This window comes from Macaca nemestrina, chromosome 6, assembly GCF_043159975.1.
Source record: "Macaca nemestrina isolate mMacNem1 chromosome 6, mMacNem.hap1, whole genome shotgun sequence".
NCBI lineage: Eukaryota > Metazoa > Chordata > Mammalia > Primates > Cercopithecidae > Macaca > Macaca nemestrina.
The window spans coordinates 19,064,623-19,091,198 of NC_092130.1; the positions used below are offsets into that span (position 1 = coordinate 19,064,623).

Consider the following 26,576-nt stretch of genomic DNA (forward strand, 5'->3'; position numbering starts at 1 on the left):
GCTATTTTGTTTATTATTATTAACTGGTTTCTTTTACCTGGGTCAGTAGATTAATGGCTTAGTCTCTCTAAACATAAGTAAGAAAATGTAATTATAGAGCCAAATTTGTAGAAACAGCTCCCATCACCCTGCTCCCGTACAAAGACAGCAAATACACAGTTTTGCATTGGAATCTGAATGAAGATATGGTCTTTAAAGCCCACAATCTGACATTTTACTTGCTTATTAATGATTTCCTATTCTCCTACATCATAAGACTTGAACTTAAAAAATTGTACTTACACAAGAAAACAATAGGTCATCTTTGATGAAGGTTGAATGCTGGGCCATGACTTACTTGATGGTGTCCTTACTAAGACGCCACTAGATAATCAAGCCTGACCTACCCTATGCCGATAATTTTGAGCTACTTGAGGTCTAGAAATGATTTGACAGCAAAAAATGTGTGTCTAGCAGCTCATCTAAAGAGCAGAGTGAAGAATAAGATGCAATTAAGGAGTCAGAGCAATCACTCAGAGTGTCTTCGGAACACTTTCGATATTGAGTTGAAAGAGTTCTGGCTGACAAGTTTGTGTCTGTCTCTGCCTCTCGAAATATCCCAGTGACTCTAATTGGCATCGACTGCGCTCAGTCCTGTACCTTTGCAGAGCACACAGGCCTTTGCATGGAGTGGATTTCATTCTAGTGGTGGACTGACAGACTTGTAATTATGGTCACTCAAGCTAGTCATGAGAAGAATGCTTGCCTTCTGGCTGAACATTCGATCATGCTGCTTCCCTGAAATATTTGTCTCTCTTGCTTCATGAAAAGATAATTCTATCTCTATGTTATGGCCACTTTTTTCTCTCCTGGAAACATTTTTGGAGGGAAAAATGGTTAACCCACTACAAATCAGAATCTGTCTCTGAGGGACTGTGGGTCCTCTCCAGTGCTTACCTAGCTTTCGAGGGGACACAAATAAAGAGCACTGTGTATGACTTCCCTAAAATGTGTGAATAATTGCAGTCCAGTATTTTATGGAATGATTATACCAGGGAGGGTATTTTTCTATGCTAAAAAATGTATATGGTTAAATAAATTTGGGATATTCCAGGAGTAAGTAAAATTAAGCAGATTACTTATTGCAGGTTTTCCTGAACTACTGTTAAATGTTTTATGACTTTATAATAGGGAGCCAAAAAGGGTAGTTACTCCCAAATATATTGATTGTGTAACCCTTTTCCATGAAGCACATTACAGGTTAGTGTTTCTGAGAACAGAAATCAAGTTTTACTAATAGTTATTTACAGACTAATAATAGTAACTATACAACATTTTAGATACAAATGGAGGGTATGTGCTAAATTATTTTATGATGAAGTATTTTATTCAAAAAGTGCTGTGATGTACACATAAAATGCTGTGATGTACACATTAAATTTATGCACCTTTTAAGATGGTTCTTAAAAGATTGAAACCACCATGATTAGTGTGAACTATCACAATAACATTGACCCATAGTTCTCATTGATTGCCAGTTGGTTATGATGACAAAATTACCAGATTAAAGCAACTGCTATGTGACAATTGCTATACTGGATACAATCCTAGAATATTTACCAATCCAAATGAGAAACAAAGTTTAAATAAGTAATGAGAGAACAATAAGTCACCTTAATTTCCCAGTAGAAAAAATAAATAGTGGCATTAATTCACCTCTTCTAAATGTTCTCATTGGTTCCTGCTGTTTAATATCTTGGCACAGGTTCATATTTTTTGCACAGTAAAACAATTCTAAAATGAAATATTGACTTAGTAGATAACAAAATAGATATGTAGATTGACAGTAAACAGAGAAAAAATTTTTTTTAAATGCTCTGTTATATGATCAGGTAATGTCACAATTGTGAGATCGTATTTAGTTATTATGTAAATGCTTTAAAATGGTATTTCTATTTCTTAGATCCCATATAATACATATTTTTCATCAATGTTTGAAAGAGAACGTATCTATCATTCATATCATATGTTTATATATTTTATAGATTTTTATATTTGTCCTTCCTGATCAGAGGCTTGTAACATTTCATATAACTTGAATTTCTTCAGGTGAATGCCAGTGAATTTGTATTTTAGTTTATTTATAAGCCCTCTGAATTATTATGTGTCTTATGTTTTTGACGATAATACAAACTTATTTAATGACTCAGTTTCTGGAATCCCATTTATAAAATATAAATGATGAGTTTAATTTGCAGTACATTAATGAAGTACTTCAGTGCATTACCTTCTGATATCTTTTTAAAGAAATCTAATTTTTTTTTTAATTCATCATTATTATGAAACCTGTAAAAGTCAGGTCAGATATATTTGCATATGTTTTCTTTTAGTTTTTAATCACTTTGAGAGACTGCTAAATATTCCTCCAGAGAATATCCAAAGAAAAGAAGAAAACGAGGTCTGTTTTAAACGAATCCTACGTAGTATATCGAGTTGTCTTTTAACTTGACCATCTTGGAACTGTCATGGAGCTCACTGCTCTTTCATCTTCAGAAACCAATGATGCAATAGCAACATTTGCTTTCCATTTACAATCTTCTATTCTCCGTTAGCCTAAAATGAAGTCAAGAGGATTGGATTTTCTAAGACTAGCAGTAGCCAGAAGTAAATACAGTGGGCTGCTTATTGTGTCAGATTCCAAAACCCAAAACATCAAAATAACTTTGAAACTTCTTATTAGCAATTTCCAAAACGTTGGAGGGTTCTATAAGTGTGGTTGAACAGCTATGTTTTCCATTGTGCAAATTGTGTGTACTCATTTAATAACCACAAAATGGGACATGAAATATGTTTTGCATTCATTTTTAATAATTCCAGTTTGAGGGCCGGGCGCGGTGGCTCAAGCCTGTAATCCCAGCACTTTGGGAGGCCGAGACGGGCGGATCACGAGGTCAGGAGATCGAGACCATCCTGGCTAACCCGGTGAAACCCCGTCTCTACTAAAAAATACAAAAAACTAGCCGGGCGAGGTGGCGGGCGCCTGTAATCCCAGCTACTCGGGAGGCTGAGGCAGGAGAATGGCGTAAACCCGGGAGGCGGAGCTTGCAGTGAGCTGAGATCCGGCCACTGCATTCCAGCCTGGGCGACAGAGCGAGACTCCGTCTCAAAAAAAAAAAAAAAAAAAAAAAAAAAAAAAAAAAATTCCAGTTTGAATAACTATCAACTGAAATATTCGTTATTATCTGCTGGTGCTGTTCTAAGCATTTTACATCTTTTTCTTTTTTTTTTTCTGCCTGACAGCTCTGTGAAGTGACTATTATTATTATATTAGGTGTCACAATTTACAGGTTAGGAAACAGAAGACAAAGAGATGTGCAGTAACTTAGGAAGAACTAATACATAGGGAGAAATGTATAATGAAGAACCTTGAATTATTCTTAAGAGTTCTCTTTATTAGGTGTTTCTTTACTCACTCAGAAAATGTTTATTTAGTGCTAACTGTGTGCCAGCACTATGCTAAGAGCAAGAGGCAGAAATAAAAATGCAATGCATGATCCTCTACAATATATAAACATCTAGAGAAAGCATTTACATAAAGCAACAGAAACTCAAATTCACATGTGCATTAAATAATTGCTTTATTAATTTAATAAATGTTTACTGAGTGCCTACTCCACACAAGGTATTGCCTAGTAAATACTGTCATTTTGCCAAAAGTTTGCAGTTCTTAGTAATGTTTCTGCTGTTGGAAAACTAATCAGCGTCTCTTATATAACCTGGTTGAAATGCTATAGACATTCGCATTTCTCTGCCTACAGATAAGCTTCTGTTATAATATTTATAGCAATGGATAAAAGAAGGTAAATACTGAGGAAGATTAGGAGGAAAGAAACCTGGAGGACCACATATACTCTATTAGTTTAGACCTAGTTCTTTATGTAAGAAATACTGAGTGTTTCATTTTTCTTTTTTCTTCTTTGGAAGATGGCTGCATTTGTTTGTACAAAAATGGACATTTCTTGAACATAGCATGTATTTTTTATGGCCTGTGGGTGGGGCAGGGAATGCAGTGGAAAAAATGCTTTCCTTGAGGTCCGTCACATAGATATGGCATCAAGTCCTTACTCTATCACTTGCTAGATGTGTGATTTTTAGCAAGGTCCTTAATCTCTGAATCTCAGTTTTCTCAACGATGAGTTAACAACAAAAGTAACTAACTTGCAGGATCAGGGCTCATTATTTCAAATAATGTATATAAATACTGTTCACCTATAAAATGATTGTTGTGAAGATTAAATGAGATAATGAAAGTGAAGTGCTTAATAGACTTCCTAGTAAAATGAATAACAACACTCAATAAATAACTGCATTTATTTTAATTGCTATCATTATCTTTTTCATTTGCTAGACAAGTGGTTCTCAGTGTTTTTACGTGTCATCTACAATAGAATTATCTGGAATGCTTATCAAAAAGAAAATCAGATACCACGCCAATTCCTGATTAGCTAAATAAGAATCTCGGCTGGTTTCTTGGGCATCTTAAACCCAGTGTCCTTGAAGTAGAGGCTTTAGCTCTCTGTAGAAAGGGCTGGTGTCTAGTTAACAAAGTGCCTAGCATATACCACCAACTAACGCAATAAATGGCAGTTGTTATTTTGCAACATGCTGCCAGTTACTATCTTGGAAAACCAAGGAGAATCTTGGTTAGGAGTAACTTCTTGGAACATGATTACCATCTGTTTTCATAAATACCTTTTTTCATATTTATATAATAAAAAAATTTACAGTGCATTTCTGAGTACTTGGTTTGATTTTAGGAGCTGTAGTCCTTTTGTTATTTTAAGCTGGTTTATCAAAGGTAGGATTGTCATTGTCTCTGAACTATTTCATAACTGAGAGGTATGGATAAAGAACTGATAAGAAATTGGATTACATTTGACATGGAGCCTCAGACTGAGTATTTTGTCAACACATTAGGAAATTTGAAATCATAGGAAAAGTACAGTTATCCTATGGGATAGGCATCTCACTTCTCAGGATTGGGTAGAGAATTTTAGAGGGAAGTGAGGGGCTCTTTTCTGAGAATTTGCCTACTGTTCAATTCACTTAATACCTGGAATGTATGTTGAAATCTTAAGTCTGAAATTTACTTTTATGTATTTATATATATATATATATATATTTAGAGACAGAGTCTCACTCTGTCCACACAGGCCGGAGTGCAGTGGTGCCATCATAGCTCACCGCAACCTCAAATGCCTGAACTTAATCCTCCCACCTCAGTCTCCCAAGTAGGTAGGACTATAGACATGTACTGCCTATGCCTGGCCAATTTTTTATCATTTTTTCATAGAGACAGGGTCTCACTATGTTGCCCAGGATGGTTTGAACTCCTGGCCTCAAGTGATCCTACTATGCTGGCCTCCCAAAGTGCTGGGATTACAGGCATGAGCCACTGTGCCTTGCCCTGAAATTTACTTTTAAATGAAAGTTACATAAAAAAGACTTTCTACCAAAGCAAATGGCTCTTCATTAGATCATACTAATACAATATTGCTGGTGTATAATCAATTAAAACTCTACAATTTTGATTTCAGTATAGTTTGTGTTGTTTGCAAGTAAAGAAGCCTTTTGAAAATCATTAACTATATCCAGAGGCCTTCGGTTGTGGTATTAGAATTTCAAATGCTCTATAACTCTTCCAGAAAACTGTAGTTCTGCATCAGATAAGGTGGCTACTCTTATGAAAAAAACGGAACTGTAGATTTCTAGAAAAGCTAAACCATACAGCTTGAGCTGTGCTGTTTGATGTAGATTCTGCAATTGAAGGTATCCTAGTTCTTTGGGAAAAAAACCATTTTTTTCTACCTTATTTTAAAGATTGAACTCCCTCTCTTTGGAGGAAAGAGAGGTGGTTTGTTGAAAATCATCTGGGGCTAAGAGTCAAGGATTGGTATTCTTGTCATCCCTGTCACACTGACTAGTCACATGTCAAAAGGCAAAGAATTTAAGCAGTATTTTCAATTTGTTGGGTTGTTTTTGGAAATGGCAGAGCAATATCCATCTTGCCTGTCTCCCAGACTTGTAAAAATCAACTATCCAGATGCAAAAGTTCTTTGAAAAGATGAATGTGATATCTCTTTACATGAAATGTGGTATATGCTTTTTATTTGGGGTTTTCTGGAGGGTGGGTGAATTTATAAGATATTATTAATATTCACTGGATTTTGTGGCATACATCCCTGTATAGCACTGTTTACAATCGAATATGTGCTTATTCATTGCTATTACATGTTTGCTTACTAGCTAGGATTATATGTGTGCTCATTTCTTAAGATTGTAGTCCACCCTGTGAATTGAGAGTATCATTAATAACAGAGAATATGTCTTTGTTATACAGAATCTTATCCCCAGCAACTGTGCCCTGATATGCATAGTAGGTGTTTAATAAATAGTTGTGGAATGAATGGAAGCATGCCTCCAAAATGCACTGTGCATGTCCAACGTACACTATGCATTTATATCTACTCCTCAAAGCGATTGAAGTTAATGCTGTTTTGAACTTTTCTGTGGAAGATTTTCTTTGAAACTAAATATGTTACAAAGTCAAATTTCAAAATCAACTACATGAATATTGAACAGATGATTCTTCATAATCACTTCTGGCTTGAAATTCAAATGTATTATAATTCATATGCTTTATATTGGGGGAGAATTTGTTAATATTCAGCATTGTACTAATAGTTTAAATTATTGTTCTCTTATTTTATCTTCTCATAAAGTAAAACTAGGGTTATGTGATGATGTTATATGATAATGTGGTAATGTTTGATAGAATGGGATTCATAATCAGATAAACCTGGGTTTAAGTCCCAACTATACCACTTCCTAGTTGCAAGAGAGTCTATACTGTTAATTTCTCTAAGCTTCTGTAAGTCTAATATAGGCCTCATTATACTACCCTAATGAGATCGTCATGAGGATAAAATACAGTAATAGACTTGAAATGTTTTGTATGATACCAAACACATAACAGCCTTTAGCTATATCTTTATATTATTTATATAGTTCATCTTCTAAACAGGTTTCTTTTTTCTGTTTTGTCTGTTTTTTTGTTTTGTTTTGTTTTCTGTATTTGTGTGTGTGCTTGTGTATGTTTCCTTTCACAGATGGATACACAACTGATGACATTGAATTTTACTGGCGTGGCGATGATAATGCAGTAACAGGAGTAACGAAAATTGAACTTCCACAGTTCTCTATTGTAGATTACAAACTTATCACCAAGAAGGTTGTTTTTTCCACAGGTTTGTATCATGGAAAAGTGTTAAGGGAAAATAATCTTCACCATGTTTTGTTAAACGTGTTCACTTATATTAGAGTTATGTCCCAGGGAAGCACAACGACTTTAGAAGACAAATCCACTGAAAACCATCAGTTTCCCATGAAGCGTATTGCTCCACTAGGGACCCATACTATTACTTTCCAGAAGCCACCCCAGCAGAGCTGAGAGGATCATCTCAGTGTATCTCATTTGCTGGAGAAGCAACTAATTTTTAGAAAGAATACAGGAAGAGAAAGAGGAAGACCTGACTCAGAGCTCTTCCCCAACATTATAACATTATGCTTCCCATAGAATTGATCATAATCCCTTGAATCACTGGGAAAGCCAAGTTGCGGTTCATTCAAGTCTGATCACGTGAAATTCTCCAAAGACGATGGGAGGAATTCATATTTTCTTCAAAGGATTTCTTTACACAGTTTTACCTCCTTTGTGAACAGAAAGCTGTTTCAGGTGTTAAGATTATCCCGAGGCCTTTGCCATCTTTATCCTTCCAGTATGGAGATTTTAGATGGTCATACTTGATTTCATCAGCAAAATTTTTGCATTTTTGTAGCAATAAAGCTGAGGAAAGTAATCATTTGGTAGACACTCATTTAGGCAAAAATATTAAACCCACAGAGGTATGCTTCTTTATATTTTTCTTATTGAAATAAACCCCACAGGCACAGAAATAACTAATACTGTAATGGCTCTTCTGCTAAGAAGTCAGATACTTTTTGTGCCTGCAAACCACTTCAGGCAAAAGCTGTGTGACTTAATAAAAATACAAAGTTGCCTTTAACTTTAAAACAACAACAACAAACAGAAACTTTTCCTAAGTTTGAGGTCTGCTGAATTCCTAAAAATCTATGAAAATGAGTTCCTACTTAGAATATTCTTACTATCATATTCAGACACTTAGCCTAGCCCTCCAAAAACTAAACAAGGCTTTCTTCCAAACAATGAGAATATCCTCTCCCTGGCTACTTACCATGTGAACTTCCTATAGTCTAAGACTGTGCTCTGTTAGTTATCTTGTTTTATTAAAGGGTAATTCCCCAGGTCATCACCATCAAAGGACCCAGATTTAGGAAGCTGATTCTTTAGTTGTATCTCCCATAAATATTGTTCAAAAGCAATGATTCTCCACCTTTTGGTGGGTCAGGTGTACTTTTAGAACTCCAATGGAAGCAATGAAACTATTATAAAAGAAAAGAATGCATGTACGTGAAAACCTACAAAAACCCACATTCCCTGAAACATCACCACTGATCACAGACTTAAACTGCAATCTGTGGCTTGAGAAGAGTTTTCTTTTACTATGGCCAGAACATGCAGCCTCACTCTCATGTAAGACTAACTTAAAGGATGAACTTACTAAGAAACAATTGAAAGAGTGAAGAAAAAGACTGTCTCAAATTGTCCTAACAATTACAGAGGAGGACCATGTTTGATTCACTCTATGAGGCTGAGTAGGGAAGAGCTGGAATTCTTTTAATTACTGATGAGTACAGGATGCTTTCCACACTAAGTAACTCCTGGTAATTAGAAACTCAAGGCTCTCAGACTACTTTTGCAGAAGAAAGTGTCCTTCACCAAGAGCTAAATCTGAATTGAGAGACGATGTACTGTTTATGGACCGTTAAAGAAAAGTATCCTATAAATATTGATTGATAATGATGATGTTCTAAAATTGCCTTTCTAGGTTCCTATCCCAGGTTATCCCTCAGCTTTAAGCTTAAGAGAAACATTGGCTACTTTATCCTGCAAACATACATGCCTTCCATCCTGATTACCATCCTCTCCTGGGTCTCCTTCTGGATTAACTACGATGCTTCAGCTGCAAGGGTGGCATTAGGTAGGTCATTTTATTACTGCTTGTGGACTTTGACTCTGTGTGTACATGTCTGCGTTTGCATGCACGCGTTTTCCTTATCCTGAAATTTGTGATGCATGATGAACTGAACCTCTCACACTGCAAGAGTTTAGCTATGAGACTTTGGGTGATCTGATTCAGCATTAAATCAATTAAACATGAAGTAAAGCTCTTTCAGGTCATTATTAGTTAACCGTATAGCTGTTGATAATGAGATTAGTCCCATCAGTTTGATATTTTTATTGAAACATATTTCATGTAATGTTGCTTGCATAATTGTTCAATTTGTGTCTGTGCTTCTTTACCTAAGAAGAGTTCCCTTCCACCTTTTTTTCCTGCATGAAAGACGAGACAATGTGGTGTGTAGCAAATGGATAAACAGAAAGAATTCTAAAGTCTTATTAACATTTCAGAGTAGCATGGCTAAGGCAGGAGACAACAAAGTAAGAATATTGAGAAGTAATCTGTGGCATCTCTCATCTTATGCTTGATTTTTTTTTTTCTAACAAATACAAGAGGAGAATAAATTACATTTCATAAACATTTTTGTTATTAACTTCAGATAAAGTAAATTAATGGCCTTTTACACAATCTTGTTTATTGTGGTTTCTGACTACTCCCTTTAAAATGTTGAATTGTTCACTTTTACCTTGAGACCTCAATTCAATCATTACTTTCTTAGAAGAGCCACTCATTTATTATTCAACAAATAATTGTTAAATACCTAACATATGCTAATTGTACTAAGCACTGGAGATAGATCAGTCTTCTGAAAGTTATATCTAGCAGTAAAAGATATACAATAAATTTAATAACCACATAAATTATACAATATGGTAAATCTATAGAAGGATATAAAGCAAGGGGGCATGGGTTTGCTAGGAGTTCAGTTTAGAATAATTAGGGCCGACTTCACTCAGAAGTTGTCATTGGAACTAAGACTTGAAGATTAAGAGCAATGTGGATATCTGGGTGATAATATTCCAGATGACTGCAAAGGCCCTGGGTGGGAGCAATCCAAGAGTGTCAGCAGGAGGCTTATGAGGCCAGGTGAGTTCAGGGGAAGTAGCAAAGACAATGTTAGTGAAAGGGGCCTAAAAGATCACAAAAGGGCTGTCACAAAGGGATGGTAGGCCACGGCAAAGTTTTGCTTTTATTTTGAATGAAATAGCCATTGAATGAGCATAAAAGTGGCATGATTTGATTTCTGTTTTAAAGGGATCACTTCAGCTACGGGGTTAAAATTAAATTATGTGGCTCAACGATGGAAGGAAGGAGAAGGAATGACCTCTCAGGCTGAGTCAAGCACCTGTGATATATACACTTGCAGTGCCATAGACCTCCCCTGTGTTTAGACTAACCACAGTTATAACTTATGTTTACTTAGTTGTGTGATGTCCTTTTCCCCTTCAGCAATGAAAGATCCATGGAAGAAAGGTCCATATCTAGTTTTATATCTGCAGTGTCTTGCATGGGGAATGGTGCTCAGTAAACAGTTGCGGAATGAAAGAATGAATAAAATTTGCAAATATCCCATTTTTCCAAAGTTGAAACCTGTCTTTTTTGTATCTATTACAGGAAGAATAAATAATTTATTAAGTTTTTAGAAGACATTTTTAAAATGTCTTTATGTGAGCAATTTTTTACTAGGTTCAGAAATACTTTAAAAATGAGATTTAGATAAATAGTAAAATCAGCAATGTCAGTTTTATTATATACATATGATACAGGATCATCCGTAGTTGAAATGATGAAGAGAAAATTGAAACTGGAAAATGTCTCAAAATGATGGCTATACAGAAGACGAGAAATGTAAGATACCTGTATCTAAAGCAAGACCAAGGTTTTATGGGTGTGCTCTGAATCAAATGCTCAGATTTGTTTTTTCTGTAGCTGTTCCTTGGTGGAGTATAAAAACAAAATGGAAACTATGACATTATTACTAGTGAGATAAAATTAAATCAGAAAACTATGTCCCCCAAAAATCATAGGAATGAAATTTAACTTTCAGCATGTGTTATCGGATACTGTTTAAGGGCCTGGATTCCTGAGTCAGAAAGATTCTCATTCCAGTGGCAACTCTACGACTTTCCATCTGTGTGATCTTGACCTCTGATCTTTGTCTATTTTCACGTCACTATTTTGCTACAAAGCTGGACTTTATCATACTCAGGACCTTGGACTTTCAGTGCATTTACCTTCCAATTACAGCTTAGAGGGAAATTACTTCCCACTGTCAGAGATACCAACTCAACAGGACGAACAATTACAGTCTGACCCAGTGTCACATTTTCCATAAGGAGTCCTAGAAAGCATCTGTGTTATTTATCTGGGCATTATATACCTAATTGTCCGGTCCATATACCTGAGGACTATGATTCCTGCTTCTCTGTTATCCTCCACTTCTAATTCCCAAATGTTTTATAATCATTTATTTATATTGCCTGTATAATGTATTCTTTAATTTCAATACCCTTGTTGTTATTTTAATTGACTTCACTTTCATCATTCAGTTGAATTACTCTGAAAACCTCTTAACTGGCATTCTTTACTCCTGCCATGCCTGCTTCTCCCCATCCTCCACACTGCCACCACAGTGATTGTTCTAAAAGCAAATTGCCCCCTTGCTTGAAGCTGGCCCCTGCTCCACATTGCCTTTAATTTTAAGTTCAAACTCCCCCATTAGGCTCTCTGTATGGCTCATAACCTCCACTCTTCTCACGATTCTTCCCATCCTGTCCAGGAATGTACACACAGTGATTTTCCTGAGATCATGGTAATGGGCTGTGTACTCTCCCTGAAATCCAACCTTGTTATAAAAGCTCTCTCTACCAGCAGTCCCTGTAAGTCAAACATGACTTTTGACCCCCAGTTCTGGGTTGCCTGGGTGACTTTTACTCATTCTTCAGAAATCAACTTAAAAGTCTCTATTTCCTAACCTTGTCCCTGCCACATCAGAAAGTTGACCTAGAGTCCTCTCCATATTCTCAACTCTCACCTTACATATGTGCCCATCATAGCATTTACTTCACATTTTAAACCCCCACTAGATATATAACTATGAATACAAAAATTTAATTAAAAGAAGTGATCAAAATGTTCAGTGATCACTGTAAGTTAATTTGTTCCTATCTCCATACCCTATCACATGGCTGGCATAAAATAATAAGGGCCTAATAAATAGGCTGTGGCGTATATGAATGAGAAAATGAATATAGATCACCTTTCCAGCTATTATGAAAGAAGAAAGGAGATAGGAACATTATTACTCTAACTCTCCCATTTTTTTTTCAGGAATCACAACTGTCCTCACAATGACCACAATCAACACCCACCTCCGGGAAACTCTCCCTAAAATCCCCTATGTGAAGGCCATTGACATGTACCTGATGGGGTGCTTTGTTTTCGTTTTCATGGCCCTTCTGGAATATGCTTTAGTCAACTACATCTTCTTTGGGAGGGGGCCCCAACGCCAAAAGAAAGCAGCTGAGAAGGCTGCCAGTGCCAACAATGAGAAGATGCGCCTGGACGTCAACAAGGTAAATTCAAAGGGCAAGCCCTCCTTGCTTCCTAAACTCATGGAAGAATGCTAGCAATACAGGTTGATGACCTTGTTGAGCAAATGAGGAAACCAAGCCCAGGGAAGAGAATGGGTAATTTTCCCCAAATCACACAAACAATGAATGATAGAAGCACAATTACAGACCAAACTCATGACACAAGATTGGGATGCCCTTTTCATTAACAGGAGGAGTGCTCAAAGATGAGAAGACCTTTATGATTTTTTCCCACATATGAGTATAGTACCTGTAATTATTTATGCTTTCTTCAAATTTATTCACCTAATTTATTTAAAAAGGAAATTTAATGTCACTTCAGTCAGTATTACTTACTGGACAATAGCTTTATATTTATATATATATATATGTAACAAATTTAAAAAACTATATCATTAAGTTCTAATTTATACTAGATGAAGTCTCCGGTCCTTAAATCTGCATTCTCTTTGACTTAAAGGAAAGATAAGCAAGTATAGAGATGTGTTACAGACCAACCAAGCAACAAACTGAGACTCTTTCTTTGAAGTAATCAGAAGAATATAAGAAGAGTAGGGGGGAAAAGACAAATAATTTTCTCCTTAAATAATAATGCCTTGCACATATACCACTTATCACTGCAGCATTTGACTATATGAGGCCACCATCTTGCTTAAGTCAGACATGGTCAAATAATTCCCACAAAACTGTAAACTCTGTTTATTTGTTAAGTCAGTAGTTTTCAATCATGGGTGCCAATGGAATGACCTGCACAGATTGAAAAAAAAAACTGAAGCCTTTGTCCCTTCCCCAGAAATTCTGATTTGATTTTCTTGGAGAAACCATGGGCATCATAATTTTTAAAAGTTCCCTAGGTTGTTCTAATCTACATCCAAATTTGAGAATCACCACTTTAAGGTTTTTGATGGTAATCCCAGTAGAGCCAGCTCTCTTTACTCTCTATATTAAACTTCACCTGGCTTCCTGTTTTAGCACTTTCTGCACTAACAGAATACTTTTATATGTCTTTTCCCAGAAACCACATTTAGACGTTTAGCAAAAGCCAAAGAAAAGTCTGATTTTCGTATCTGTCCTAAATACTGTTTATAAAGTAGTGTGTAATATTGGACCAATAAATAGTTCATCATGATGGGACTAGGAAAACATTAATCCTTTTAAAACATCTGGAATTATTAATTATAACAAAAACTGATTATTTCTTTGATGTTTTGATATTTCTAACTTCAATTTAATTCCAAGGACAGCAAAGCATAAATAATCTCTACCATTAAGTTGTATTTGGAGCAAACCATATGGAAGCTTCTAACTCAGTAATGTTTTTCACATATCCATAGGTCCAATATTTGGTTTTAGACTATTGTCTAATCCAAGGCATTTCTTGCTTAGAAGATGATATTTGCAACATTGCAAATTTTAAGTATGGCCCTTGGAACCAAAACACCATAAGGGTCTAGGAAATTGTCAAATTCTTCCCCATACCGAAGGTTTGACTTACTGGAATCTACCAATAGATTCCAACTTACCATTGTGGTTCTCTCAGGTTGTCAAATGAAAGAGTATTTTCTAAACCTATTTTCTGATTTTCCTGACATGGTAGTCTTAGAGAAGAAAAGAGAATAAATAAATAAATGAATAAATAAATAAATAAATAACACTATCTCATAGAACTTCAGTTTGAAATGAGTCTAAATCAATTGCATAATGCAAGTCTAACTTAATAACACCTGATCTCTTCACTTTCATCTACCCTATTTTTTATACCAATTTGCATTTAAACGATAAAGTTAAGACCTGGAGAGAGAAGGTTTAATACAAACTGAACCTGCAGAGCTTCAGATAGTTCTAAAATGGAAATAGAGAAAAGTTCACCAGGCAGTTACCCCATAGTGGTGAAAAGCCTATCCTCTTGGCTGAAGGTAGACCCGACCATTCAAGTGATGGAATAGGAGAGAACAAAAAAGATACCAGAGATTATTTCGTATTTTTCAGTGGTTCTCAAAACAGGAGCATTTTCTTCTCCCACAGGACATTAGGCATTGTCTGGAGACATCTTTAGTTGTAAAAACTAGGGGATGAGGTTTACTACTGGTATCTAGTGTGTAGAGGCCCAGGTTGCTGCTACACATTCCGCAGTACACGGGATAGCTTCCCCATAACTTCTTGTTTTCAGACATAAGAAACTGAGGTACTGAAAAAAATAATATCCTTGTCATCTAAATATTCTTTAGCAAAGTTGTTTCTCCATTTTCTTTGAGCAGCATGTGTGAGAATCAAGACATCAGGAGTCATGATTTAGAACAATGGTTCTGAACAAATATTTCAGAGTCTTTCAAGTTCAATATTTACCTTCCCATTTAACGACTGTGTGACAGTAGACAGAAAATTTGGCCTCTCTGACCCTTTAGTTTTCTCATCTGTAAAATGGGGTTAATTCCTCTCATAAAGTTATTTATGAACACAATTGTGATAATGTGGAAAGAGGTTAATATAGTCCTCAGTACATGGTAGGCACTCAGTAAGTGATAAATATTAATAAAATATTAAAATACAGTAAGTGGTAAGCATTATTACTTTTTAAAATAAAATGTGCAGTCCCCGTACTTATTGGTGATGCTTGCGTATGTGTTCTACATGCCCTACCATGTGGAATGCAGTAACCTGCCTAAAACAGAGTATTGTTTAGAGGCGAAAGTTGTGTGTTAGAAGTTTTAAAGTCAAATCAAGAAAATCATTTTTCAAAGGGTACTAGCTGTAAAATCTATAGCAAATCAACTGCATCAAACTTTATTAATTATTTCTCAGAGCAGAAAACCTACAACGCATTTTGATTAGATTAAAACAAAACGCTGACCATCAAGCTTTCCAGACTCTCACTGTTTCTTTGTTCACCCAGCCTGCAATGTTAGAGGAGGTCCACATTGCTCCTGATTATGTGGTGCTGTCTTTTGTGTCAGCATCATGAATAATACCACCCCATTTCTTATCAAGAATGTCCCTTCTTTTCAACTGTAATTCTATAGTTATTTCTTTTTCCAAGATCAAGCACTTATAATCAGCTAAGTGTTGGCTGCTCTGGGAAAATCGGAGTGGGATTAAATTTTTCACCTTCCTCTGGTGATTTCCTAAAGGTGGAAGGAGTGTGTCAGATTTTTGAAAGTGGTTTTTGAACACATGCTCTGTCCTGAGGTCAGGCAGGGTTGAAAACGGGAAGCCTGCCTAGGTGGGAGCCCAGTGTTGATTCAGCAGATACTGCCGCATTTTTTTTTTCAGCCTCTTTTCTGTATTAGCTTCCCTTACATTTTTGTTTTAATAAGTGAATTTGCAGCTCTTAAATAATTTCCATCCTGTCATTTCATCGACGTAAAAGCCTGTGTGCCTAAAGAAGGTGAAATAGACAAGGTCGCATAGCAAGCATTTAAAAGTTCTGATCTGGATTTTTCTATCCTTCTCCAGTGTACATACAAGTGTGCTGGCAAATAAAAAATAAATAAATAAAAAACAAACAAAAACTGAAAAGTTAATTCCATGTTAGTTTATATATTCCAACTCAGTTGATTTCACCTGAAAAATCCCAGCTACCTGCACATGAAAGTTTATAAGCAAGTGTCACTTTCACAGTTGTCTTCATTCGACAAGTAGTACTGTATTAAGATTTTAAAAATAAAATTTAAACCAACATGAGGTCTACTGAATATTTTTTCCAAAGTGTCCTTTGAAGTAGTTTAAACATGATCTTTATTCTAATGCTAGGAGAGTCTTTCCTATGTTCTCTTGCATTCTTCTAGTGGTGTGTGTGTGTGCATGTGTGTGTGTGTGTGTGTGTGTGTGTGTGTGTCCTAATGGAATTTGCTTTTGATTGATTTCACCCACTGTTCCTGCCCATAGCTTTAGGTTTCAACTCCCTTTACTTTTCTTTTAAGCTTTATATTGTTTCCTTGTTTATTTTTCTGCCAAATACTAAAAACATGTATATTTGAGAATCAAGTTATTCTTACCTTTTTACCACCATGGTACTTGCACATATCAAATGCACCTGCAGCCAACAGTTTTCTAACTAAAGCTGCACCACAGAGATCTCCATTTAAGAGTGTTCTTTATTCTGCATTCGTGGGTGCTGTGACTCTTTGTGTTGTCTTTATCCATTGTGCGTAATCTTTTCTAATGCAAAGCCACTAAGATACTTTCAATCAATTTACTTCTACTGCTTGGAATTTGATGTTTTTTTTAAAAAACAAAACATTTTTTAAAAACTTATTCAGATTCCCATTCTCTGTTAGCCTTGATCTAAAGGATTTCTAAAGACCAGTAGCATTTATCTATATCCAATTTACTTTAACCATCAGGCCTAATCTAGTAGCATCAATCGACTTAATTAGCACATTCTCTACTTTGTCTTCCAGATTTTTTATAAAGATATTAAACAAAATGGGACCCAATATCGATCCTTGTGGGACCCTACTGGAAACCTCTCCCCAACTAGACGGACTACCAATTACGATTTCTCTCTGTATACGGTTAGATAGCCAGTTTTTAATCCATTTATTTGTATTTCTGTTGGGGCCAATTTGTTTAGCTGTTCCCTTAAAAAAATGTGTGGGGTCTTTGCGGATAACCTATGAACATGTATCCACAGAGTCTTGGGGATAAGTTAAAATTTTTTCAGGAGACCTTTGTGGGGCTTTCCTAGGTTTAGTTTTTCAGTATAGCTTTGGTGAACCTAAGCTTTGGTGTTTCGCTCAGGAATTATTGTTGTGTTAGGGAAAGAAATTTAATGGATCGTATTTTGAGAATTCTTTTCATTTGTCCTGAGAGGACAAGAGTATCATTATTTCTTAGTTTTGTTGTTGTGCTTGGTTTTTTTCAGATGCTTTGGATTGAGTAGGTGGAGAATTAATCATTCCTTTTGTTGGTTAGCTCAGAATTCAGAAATTTGTCTACATTGCTAACTTGTGTCTAAGAATGTTACGCTTGCATCAAGTCCTTGTTGATTTCTTGTTATTTATTTTACAAATAGGTATTGTATTGGCAGGCTCATCATTACTATAATGACAGATAAAAGCCAATAATTGACATTGTTGCTTACCAAAACTCTTGACTTAAATGAACTCTAAAGAAAGCCTGTTTTTGATTCATAGTTTAGTTTCTGAATCCTCATGTGTTGGTGATCTTAATTGGCAAGTTGTCATTCATATTGCTTTCCAAATTGAAGGAGGAAAAAGATAATTGTCACCATTCCACCCTATCATCTACTACTTGTTCAACTCCAGTGTTTAGCAAATGATATTGGATATTCGTGAATCTGTTCTATGAGGACTTGATGCCAGAAGTGCTTCCATTATTATATATTCTAAGTATAAGGCTCTCCTTTAATTTTGTGGCTTTGACTCCAGAATCTTTAATACATCATTGTTGTTGCCTTTGGGGTAGGGGACAAAATGGATAAGCTACTGAATTGCTTCTTTGTTCTGGATTTTGTCACTTTTTGACTTCATTACTTGTGTTATATAGTAGCAAAGTCTAGTAAATAGTAATAATTACATTACAGAAGAGATGTTTGAAATTTTGTTAATCACTATTTTTTGTTCCAATCCCCTAAACATTCCATCACCTACTATGTCTGTGCTCTCAGACTATCTCATTTATGTTGTTGCTGCTGTCCTTATTTTTTAACTTTAGTTACTCTTGTTGAAATTAAAGTAGACTGATTTGATTGGGCATTATTCTGGGTCGATTGTTAATTATGTAGAAGAAAATATGTATGAAAGTTGGATTTATGATGAAAATGATTGAAGAAGGCTGTATTTCTGAAAACCAAAATCAAACACACTACATGATTGTTGTAAAGACTGCATAAAACCACATGAAAATTCAGGATATCCTCAGATGATGAGGATATTTTGAAAATTTGCTCATTGGCGCATTAAATTGTTCAGTTGATGGCTTGAAAGAGTTAATACTCTCTTATCCTATGATTTGAACACTAATTTGTTAAGACTTCTTCCTCTATCTCATAAAGTGTCATATTAACAAAAATGTTCAATGAAAATGAATTTTATAAATTGAAATATGAATTCTAATGTCTTTTGTTTTTATACTTTTCTATGTTGGGTATGTCTTTCTGCTGTCCTTTGAGTCCTCTTTTAGGTTCACACTATGAAATAAGGTCTAGTATTTGAAAGTTCAAATAACGAGCTTTCTAGTAAACTTGTAACCTGTAAGAGCATCAAGATATATGTCACAATTGCAAAAGGTACTGGGAAGAATAGTGGATTTTATGGTTATATGTACTGGGTTCATATTCAGGCATTGTCATTTATAAGCTGTGTGACATTAGACATGTTTAACCTTTCCAAGCTTTAATTCCTCAATTGAAAACTAAAAATCTAATTTCTGTCTTATAGAGCTACCGAGAAGAATAAGTGAAATAATTATACTAACAGCCTTATGTAGTACCAGGCAAAGGACATTCAAATAATAGTTGTAATTATTCTGGAGAAGGTGGCAGGGATTGTGTATCTTTCTTAGATTTTATTTAGTTCTATAGCTATTTTTCTGATTACAAAACAAATTCATGGTAGTTCTTAAATTTACACAAAAGATAGTGAAAATCACCTGCACACTCCCACACAGATATAATCATTATCAACATTGCCTTTTATTCACATTTAATGACATATTTTTATATAAAAATCATATTCTAATCTTCTATATACAGTTATTTCCTAATTACCTTTTCATATCTTTAAGTATACACCATTTCTAATAGCTATAAGATATGTAATTGAATGTGTGTGCCATAATTTATTTAACATATATTCAATAAGCACCTATTGTTTGATGTTTGCATTGTTTCTAAGTGGTTTTCCATTATAAACAACTATAAAATCAACATCACATTGCTGACAGGTTTACACACCATTGTTCCTGATATATTTCTTAAAATTGGTTTGCTAGGTTCAAAGTTATATGACTCTAAAGTGGTGATATATATTGTCTGGTTGTTCCCTAGGAAGGTTCTATAGTAGTTTACATACCTAATAGCCATCTCAGAGTGTGGTAGTACACACACACACATACAAACACATACACACAGTGTATATGCACACAATTACCTTGCATTCCCACAAATGAGGAAGAAACAGAAAACATGTTTAACTTGGTCCAATTGTGATAAATGCTGGAAAAGAGGAGAGAGAGAAGAATCCAAAATCCCGTGTGTAGTATCTATCCTCTTTCCAAAAGCCACAAATAATAAAATGGCAATAGAAAAACAAAATAAAAACCATCAATACCCATCTCAAACTGAGGCTCTGCAAAGATGCAGAGATGCATAAGCAAGTCCAGTAATTAGTGCAAGCAGAATCAAAAGAAATCTATCTAAATTTTAATTGAACATATGGAAAACCCAGAAGCAATGTCTCCATCAAGATGAAGCATCTAAACCAAGAAACAGTGTCACAACTATGTGAGAAAACTACCACATGGGGAAGGCAAGGAGAAGACCTCAACATGCAAAAGACACATAATGACCTTTATATTTTTAAAAAGTATATTCTGGCCGGGCGCGGTGGCTCAGGCCTGTAATCCCATCACTTTGGGAGGCTGAGGCGGGCGGATCGCTTGAGGTCAGGAGTTCTAGACCAGGCTGGCCAACATGGTGAAAACATGTCTCTGCTAATGATACAAAAAATGAGCTGGGTGTGATGGTGGGCACCTGTAATCCCAGCTACTAGGGAGGCTGAGGCAGAAGAATGCTTGAACCCGGGGGCTGGAGGTTGCAGTGAGCTGAGATCACGCCATTGCACTCCAACCTGGACAACAGAGCAAGACAATATCTCAAAAAAAAAAAAAAAAAAAAGAGTATATTTCAAGATACTAAAAATGTGTTTAAAAGTATCTCAAAAGTATATTTAAAAAGTATATTTCAAGATAAATGAAAACATCCTGTAACAAAATATTTTCTCACCAAAATTGAAAGAATATGTGAAACAAAAATCAAAAATAAAATAATAAACAAGAAGAGATTAAAAGAGGGAAAACGAAAGCAAAGCAATCCTTATAGAAACTAACAAATCAATCTAAAACAGTAAGAAAGATAATCAGTTGGGCCAAAAAATCAAGGCAGTAACACAAAGTTCAGGTTGTAGTAAATCATGCCAAATGCAGAGGAAAAGGTTTTAGAGATAAAAATCTCTCAGAAGAAGCATAATAAATATACAGAACAGGTACTGTGGATCAACCATGCAGAACCTTAATGTTAGCAAAGAATGGAAAACATGGAATAGAAAAAAATATTTAAGTCTAATGTCAGAATCTAATTATAAAAATGCTGATAATAATAAACACTTCTTCACTGGGCACAGTGATTCACACCTGGAGATCCCAGCACTTTGGGAGACTGAGGCAGGCAGATCACTTGATCCTAGGAGTTCAAGACCACCCTGGGCAATGTGGTGAAATCCTGTCTAGAAAAAATACAGAAATTATCTGGGTATGGTGGCACATGCCTGTAGTCCCAGCTACAAGGGAGGCAGAGGCAGGAGAATTGTTTGAGCCTCAAAGGTGGAGGTTGCAGTGGGCCAAGACTGCACCATTGCTCTCCAGCCTGTGTGAAAGAGGGAGACTCTATCTCAAAATATTAATAATAATAACAATAATAAACTCTTCTTGAATACCTACTACGTGCTTAGACAATTTACATATATTACGTCAGTGTTTATTATTACCCCATATTGTTATCATTATATTCTTATGAGTAGTGAGCTGAGACCCGCAGAACATGATTAACTTTCTTAATGTTACGTAGCTAAGCAGTGGTTGAACAGAAAATATGACTACAGAACCTACATACTTAACTACTATGCTGTACTTTCTGTATTTGTACATATATGTAATGAAAGTAATTAATCCCGCTAATTACCAGGTTGTTCCCTGGAAAAGTTTTGCTGTACCTATTAGCACCATTGGAAATTAATTAATAATTGCATTAATTAATTTATTTACAGGTATGTATAACAAGTTTAAAAGGATGTAATGGGTTCCAAGATTAAAAATTATACAACGTATTTAACTACTTATTATATTCCTCTGAAATTACTGAACTTCCAGTAAGAAAAAGTGAATGCCCTACAAGGAGAAAAGAAAGTTAGCTTTTAATATACTCCACAGCAGTATTAAATATTGTTAGACAATGGAAAATGTCTTAAAAGTTTCTGAAGGGGAGAAAGTATAACCTAAGTTATTACTATTGATTCATAATGACAAATGAAAGATACTTTATCCTCAATTTGCAAGGCATTAAGGAATAGCATCTATGAGTCCTTATTTGTGGGAAATAATATTGTAATATAACAATCTAGACTCAAGTAAAAGGTAGTCAAAATTAGGAACTTTAGAACAGGAAAGACCGGTATGCTAACATTTAGAACTAAAGATAATGTGTAGAACCTGCACGTTATGCACATGTACCCTAGAACTTAAAGTATAATAATAATAATAATAATAATAATAATAATAATAAAAAGATAACGTGTAGAACTAAAGCTATACACGTCCAGGAGTTAAGGTTTCCAAATAAAACCGAATTGAAATATTTTAAAAACTAGATACTAAATATGTGTAAAAACAGTGAAACAGGAAATAATCTTATAATATAAATTAAAATTATGCAGTGGTATTTTTGAGGAGAGAGGAGATGTTTGTTTGCTAATTTATAACAAGAACTTAGTATTTACTCTTTTATTTTTAGAGCTTATGAATCCAGAAGTTAAAGATTAATAATAAAATTAGCCTAGATAACATAGATTCCCATTATGACAGTGTTTCTCAAGGGATCTGTCGCAGATTGCCAACATGACAGTCACTTGGGACATCTGCCTAAAAGTAGATTCTAGCTGAGACAGTATAGATCAAAATCTTTAGTGGGGAAAGCTTAGTAATCTACATTTTTCTATGCCCCAGGTTTCAGTGGTATACACTACAGCATGACAGCCTGAGGACCATTATAGTAGAAGATGTAATAACTGATAATAAATCTTACAGAAACCCTTCATAACCTGAAGGAAATGAAGAAAGATGCAGATGATGTAGCTAAATCTTGATGTCAGAAATAGAAATAAGGATGACTGCAATGCTAATTTAGAGCACAAATTCAGATGACAAAATTAAGGCCAAGCTTCTTTGTGTAGAGCATATATCAACTCATCTATGGAAAGAATAGTTTCTCAGATTGAATCTAGCTACCAACCCAACAAAATGCTTTTTAATAGAGATATTTCTAAAGTAAAGGTATTAGAAACTGTTCTAAATAAAGTCATGGGAAAAAACAAATGAGGCAATTACAAATCTGAAGAAAGCTGAGAATTGATCATTATTACTACATAAAGATGAATTTAAGATAAAAGTATCACAACCAAGAGATAGTTTTATAATCATAATTACCATCCCAAATAAAGATATGATCATTATAAATCATATAATTCAAATAAAAATACATCCAAATAAATTGAAGTGATAGGAAATCAAAGGAGGAAATGACAGAAATGTTAAGTGGTATAATTATAAAGTTTACTATTTGTAAAAACTCTTTTATGTGCAAGTCACATGTCAAAGATACAATAAAAATAAAAATTAAATTGAAGACCATTTAGAAAATAATATTAATTTTAAATACTACATAATTAATCCTCAGTTATGTGGTTAAATTAGTTAACAATGAAATGGCCATAGCTTAAAACATCTTTCTAGCAAGTAGTTTTCAAAACTGAATTACACATACAATTTAAGAAGTTAGAAAAAGTTGAGCAAAAAAATACCTAAATAAAGCAGAAGGAAAAATCAAGATCAATTATAAATTAGCAAAGTAGAAAATCAAAATAAAATAACCCACAAGTAAAATAAAGACATAATCGATAAAGGAAAAGGTTATTAAGGAAGCAAAGAGGAAGACAATATGAATATACCAAAGCAGTAATTTTTAAAAGCATAATAATTAAACAGTGAGGGGAAATTAAAAGAAAACTATGCAAAGATCTTAGAAAATGTGAATATATAATTCATGACACCCTTAGAAAATATGAATTAGAAAAAAATTAGCCTAGGTGAAATAGAAAAGAAAAACAGACCAATTAACCAAAGATGAACTTAACAAAATTGACAGAAAAATATAACTCCCACTCTAAAAGAGCATCTAGGCCAGAAGATTTCAACAATGAATTCTATCAAACATGAAAATGCAAATACCTCTAGTGGTATTTAAAATCTTGTAAATCGGTTGGGCGCGGTGGCTCAAGCCTGTAATCCCAGCACTTTGGGAGGCCGAGACAGGCGGATCACGAGGTCAGGAGATCAAGACCATCCTAGCTAATACGGTGAAACCCCGTCTCTACTAAAAAATACAAAAAACTAGCCGGGGAGGTGGCGGGCGCCTGTAGTCCCAGCTACTCGGGAGGCTGAGGCAGGAGAATGGCGTAAACCCGGGAGGCGGAGCTTGCAGTGAGCTGAGATCCGGCCACTGCACTCCAGCCTGGGCGACAGAGTGAGACTCCGTCTCAAAATAAATAAATAAATAAAAATAAATAAATAAATAAAATATTGTAAATAATAGCAAAGAGAAAGAAAAACTTCCAAATGATTTAGATGGTCACATACCATAAATAAGGTACCAAAACTATATTTCAAAAACAAAAGTATGTGAAGGAAACAATGGATCCACTTCACTGGTGAACATTAGTGGGGAAAATGTTTTGAAATTAATTTTTCAACTAAAATCCACAAAATACAGAAAGCAAACTACATCATAACCACAGAGTGCTATTTCAGATCATAAGGGCAATATTTTCCATATAGATGAGTTGAAAGGGTGAAAAACTTTATATATATGTATATAAAATATATTTATTATATTTTTATATTATACCGTTTCCATAGATACCAAAAAGGACATTAACAAAAATTAACAAAAATTTAGTATTCTTTCTTGGTTATAAATTTAAAATCTCTTAGGAAATTAGAAAGTGAAGAATGCTTCCTTACCTGGGTCTCTCTCTTTATTTCTCTTTATCTACCTGTCTTATGAAAAACTCTGACTCTTGCCTCTTGGCTTACGATGGAACAGTTCAGGCTAGAATGAGAAACGGATGCCCACCATCACCACTATTGTTTAATTTTTTTAAAAAAAAAACTAGCTAATAAAATCACCTTAGGGAAAGTAAGGAATATTGGAAAAAGATAAGAAATAATTTTACTCTCAAACAAGAGCAACAATTTATTCAAACAAAATTAAAGGGAATTAACTGGGAAAGACTTAGAAACAATATGAGAAGTTTGGGAAGTTCCCACAACTTTGTTCCTATATGGAGAATATATAAACAATAACAAATATGTAATGGAAGGGAAGAAAAGAGCCCTTTTCCCAGTAATAAGATTTTAATAAAAGAAAGTTTGTGTTTTTTTAAAGTATTTTTAAAAGGTAAAATTTATAAGAGATGAGTTTTTTCTAAAGTATTCTATGAACTTTGTGTAATGTCATTTTGATTTTATTTCCTTGGTGGTTTATTTTAGAAATTTGACCCAAGAACTCTAAAGTTTATTTGAAAGAAAAGTATGTATGTGAGGAATCCAGAAAGTGAAAAATTTTAGAGAAGATTTTTGCACTAGAAGTTTCAGTGACTGATAAAATCACAGCCGTGAATGTAATATAGCACTGGCCCAATGTTCTCTATGTGAAGGAAACATAAATTAACTTAGAAGCATAACAAATTTAAGTTCTTAATAAAAATATAATTTCACATCATTGGAAATCTGTGAATTATTCAGTAAACAGTGAGCGACAATTTGGGAGTATTTAAATGCAATACCATATATCTAACCTACCCCTTTCTCCAAATTAAATTTTAGATAAGTCAAAGATTGAAATATTTTTTCTAAAAATAGGAAAAAATACATAAAAGGCAAAAAATCATGTATAAATGTTTTAATAAACATAGATTAGATAAAACATGGCAGAAAATTCAGACTCTATAAATAAAGAATGATAGTATTCTTAACCTTGCAAAAATATTTAATTTCTCTCTATATATATTTTCTCTCTCTCACCAATCTTATCAGATAAATCTTTTCCTTTTACAGTGATCATATTTTTTTCTTTCCACTTACATTTTTTAAAGCACATGGTTGTTTTCATTTACATAATAGTTAAAAATGTAAGAAAGTAAAACTCTCTGAATCCCAATCTTCCTGAGAAAAAACACCAGCAGTACTTTGCAACGGTTTTTCATATATATATTATAACGATTTACGCATCTCTAAGACCCTTCTTTCTCACTTTCCCTTCAGCAGCACTGATTATTGATTGCTCTTTGCAGTTTATAATGGGTATAATCTTGTTATTTTAACCTGTATTTATCATATTTCTTAAAATATTGAGCATTTTTTCATACATTCATATGCAGTTTGAATTGGCTTCCCTGTAAATTGCCTATTCTTATTCTCACCCATTTTTGTTAAGGGCTTTTTTGTTTTCAGTTTCAAGAGTTCTAGGTATAATAAAATATTAACATTTATTAATATATGTATTTCAGATATTTTTCCCCAAGCTCTCATTCATGCTATGAAAAGTTTTTAATTTTTAAATTGTCCATGTACTTATTCTATTATAATCTGTAAGTTTTCTGGAATAGCTAAATTCCTCTTGGAATGCTAGGTTAAGCATATGGTCTTCTAAATTTTTCTGAGACTTTTAAAATAGCTAATTTATTGTTTCATGTTTTGCATTTAATGCATCTTGAATGATGAGTTACTGTTAGCGCAAGAATGATCAACTTTATATTTTTCCAGGAGT

At 34.4% G+C, this 26,576-nt stretch overlaps 1 protein-coding gene across 3 annotated transcripts in view; it reads left to right on the top strand.

The window, feature by feature from the left end:
- Positions 1-26,576, top strand: part of LOC105480797 (gamma-aminobutyric acid type A receptor subunit beta2) — a 276,867-nt gene that overhangs the window by 214,763 nt on the left and 35,528 nt on the right. For 2 of the 3 annotated variants that reach the window (XM_011739964.3, XM_011739965.3), the window contains exons 7-10: positions 7,149-7,286; positions 9,009-9,161; positions 12,474-12,718; positions 17,137-17,250. In XM_011739964.3, the coding sequence (XP_011738266.1) occupies positions 7,149-7,286; positions 9,009-9,161; positions 12,474-12,718; positions 17,137-17,250 (650 nt within the window). The remainder of the gene's footprint in view (positions 1-7,148; positions 7,287-9,008; positions 9,162-12,473; positions 12,719-17,136; positions 17,251-26,576) is intronic. The other variant, XM_011739966.3, reaches the window with a different exon arrangement.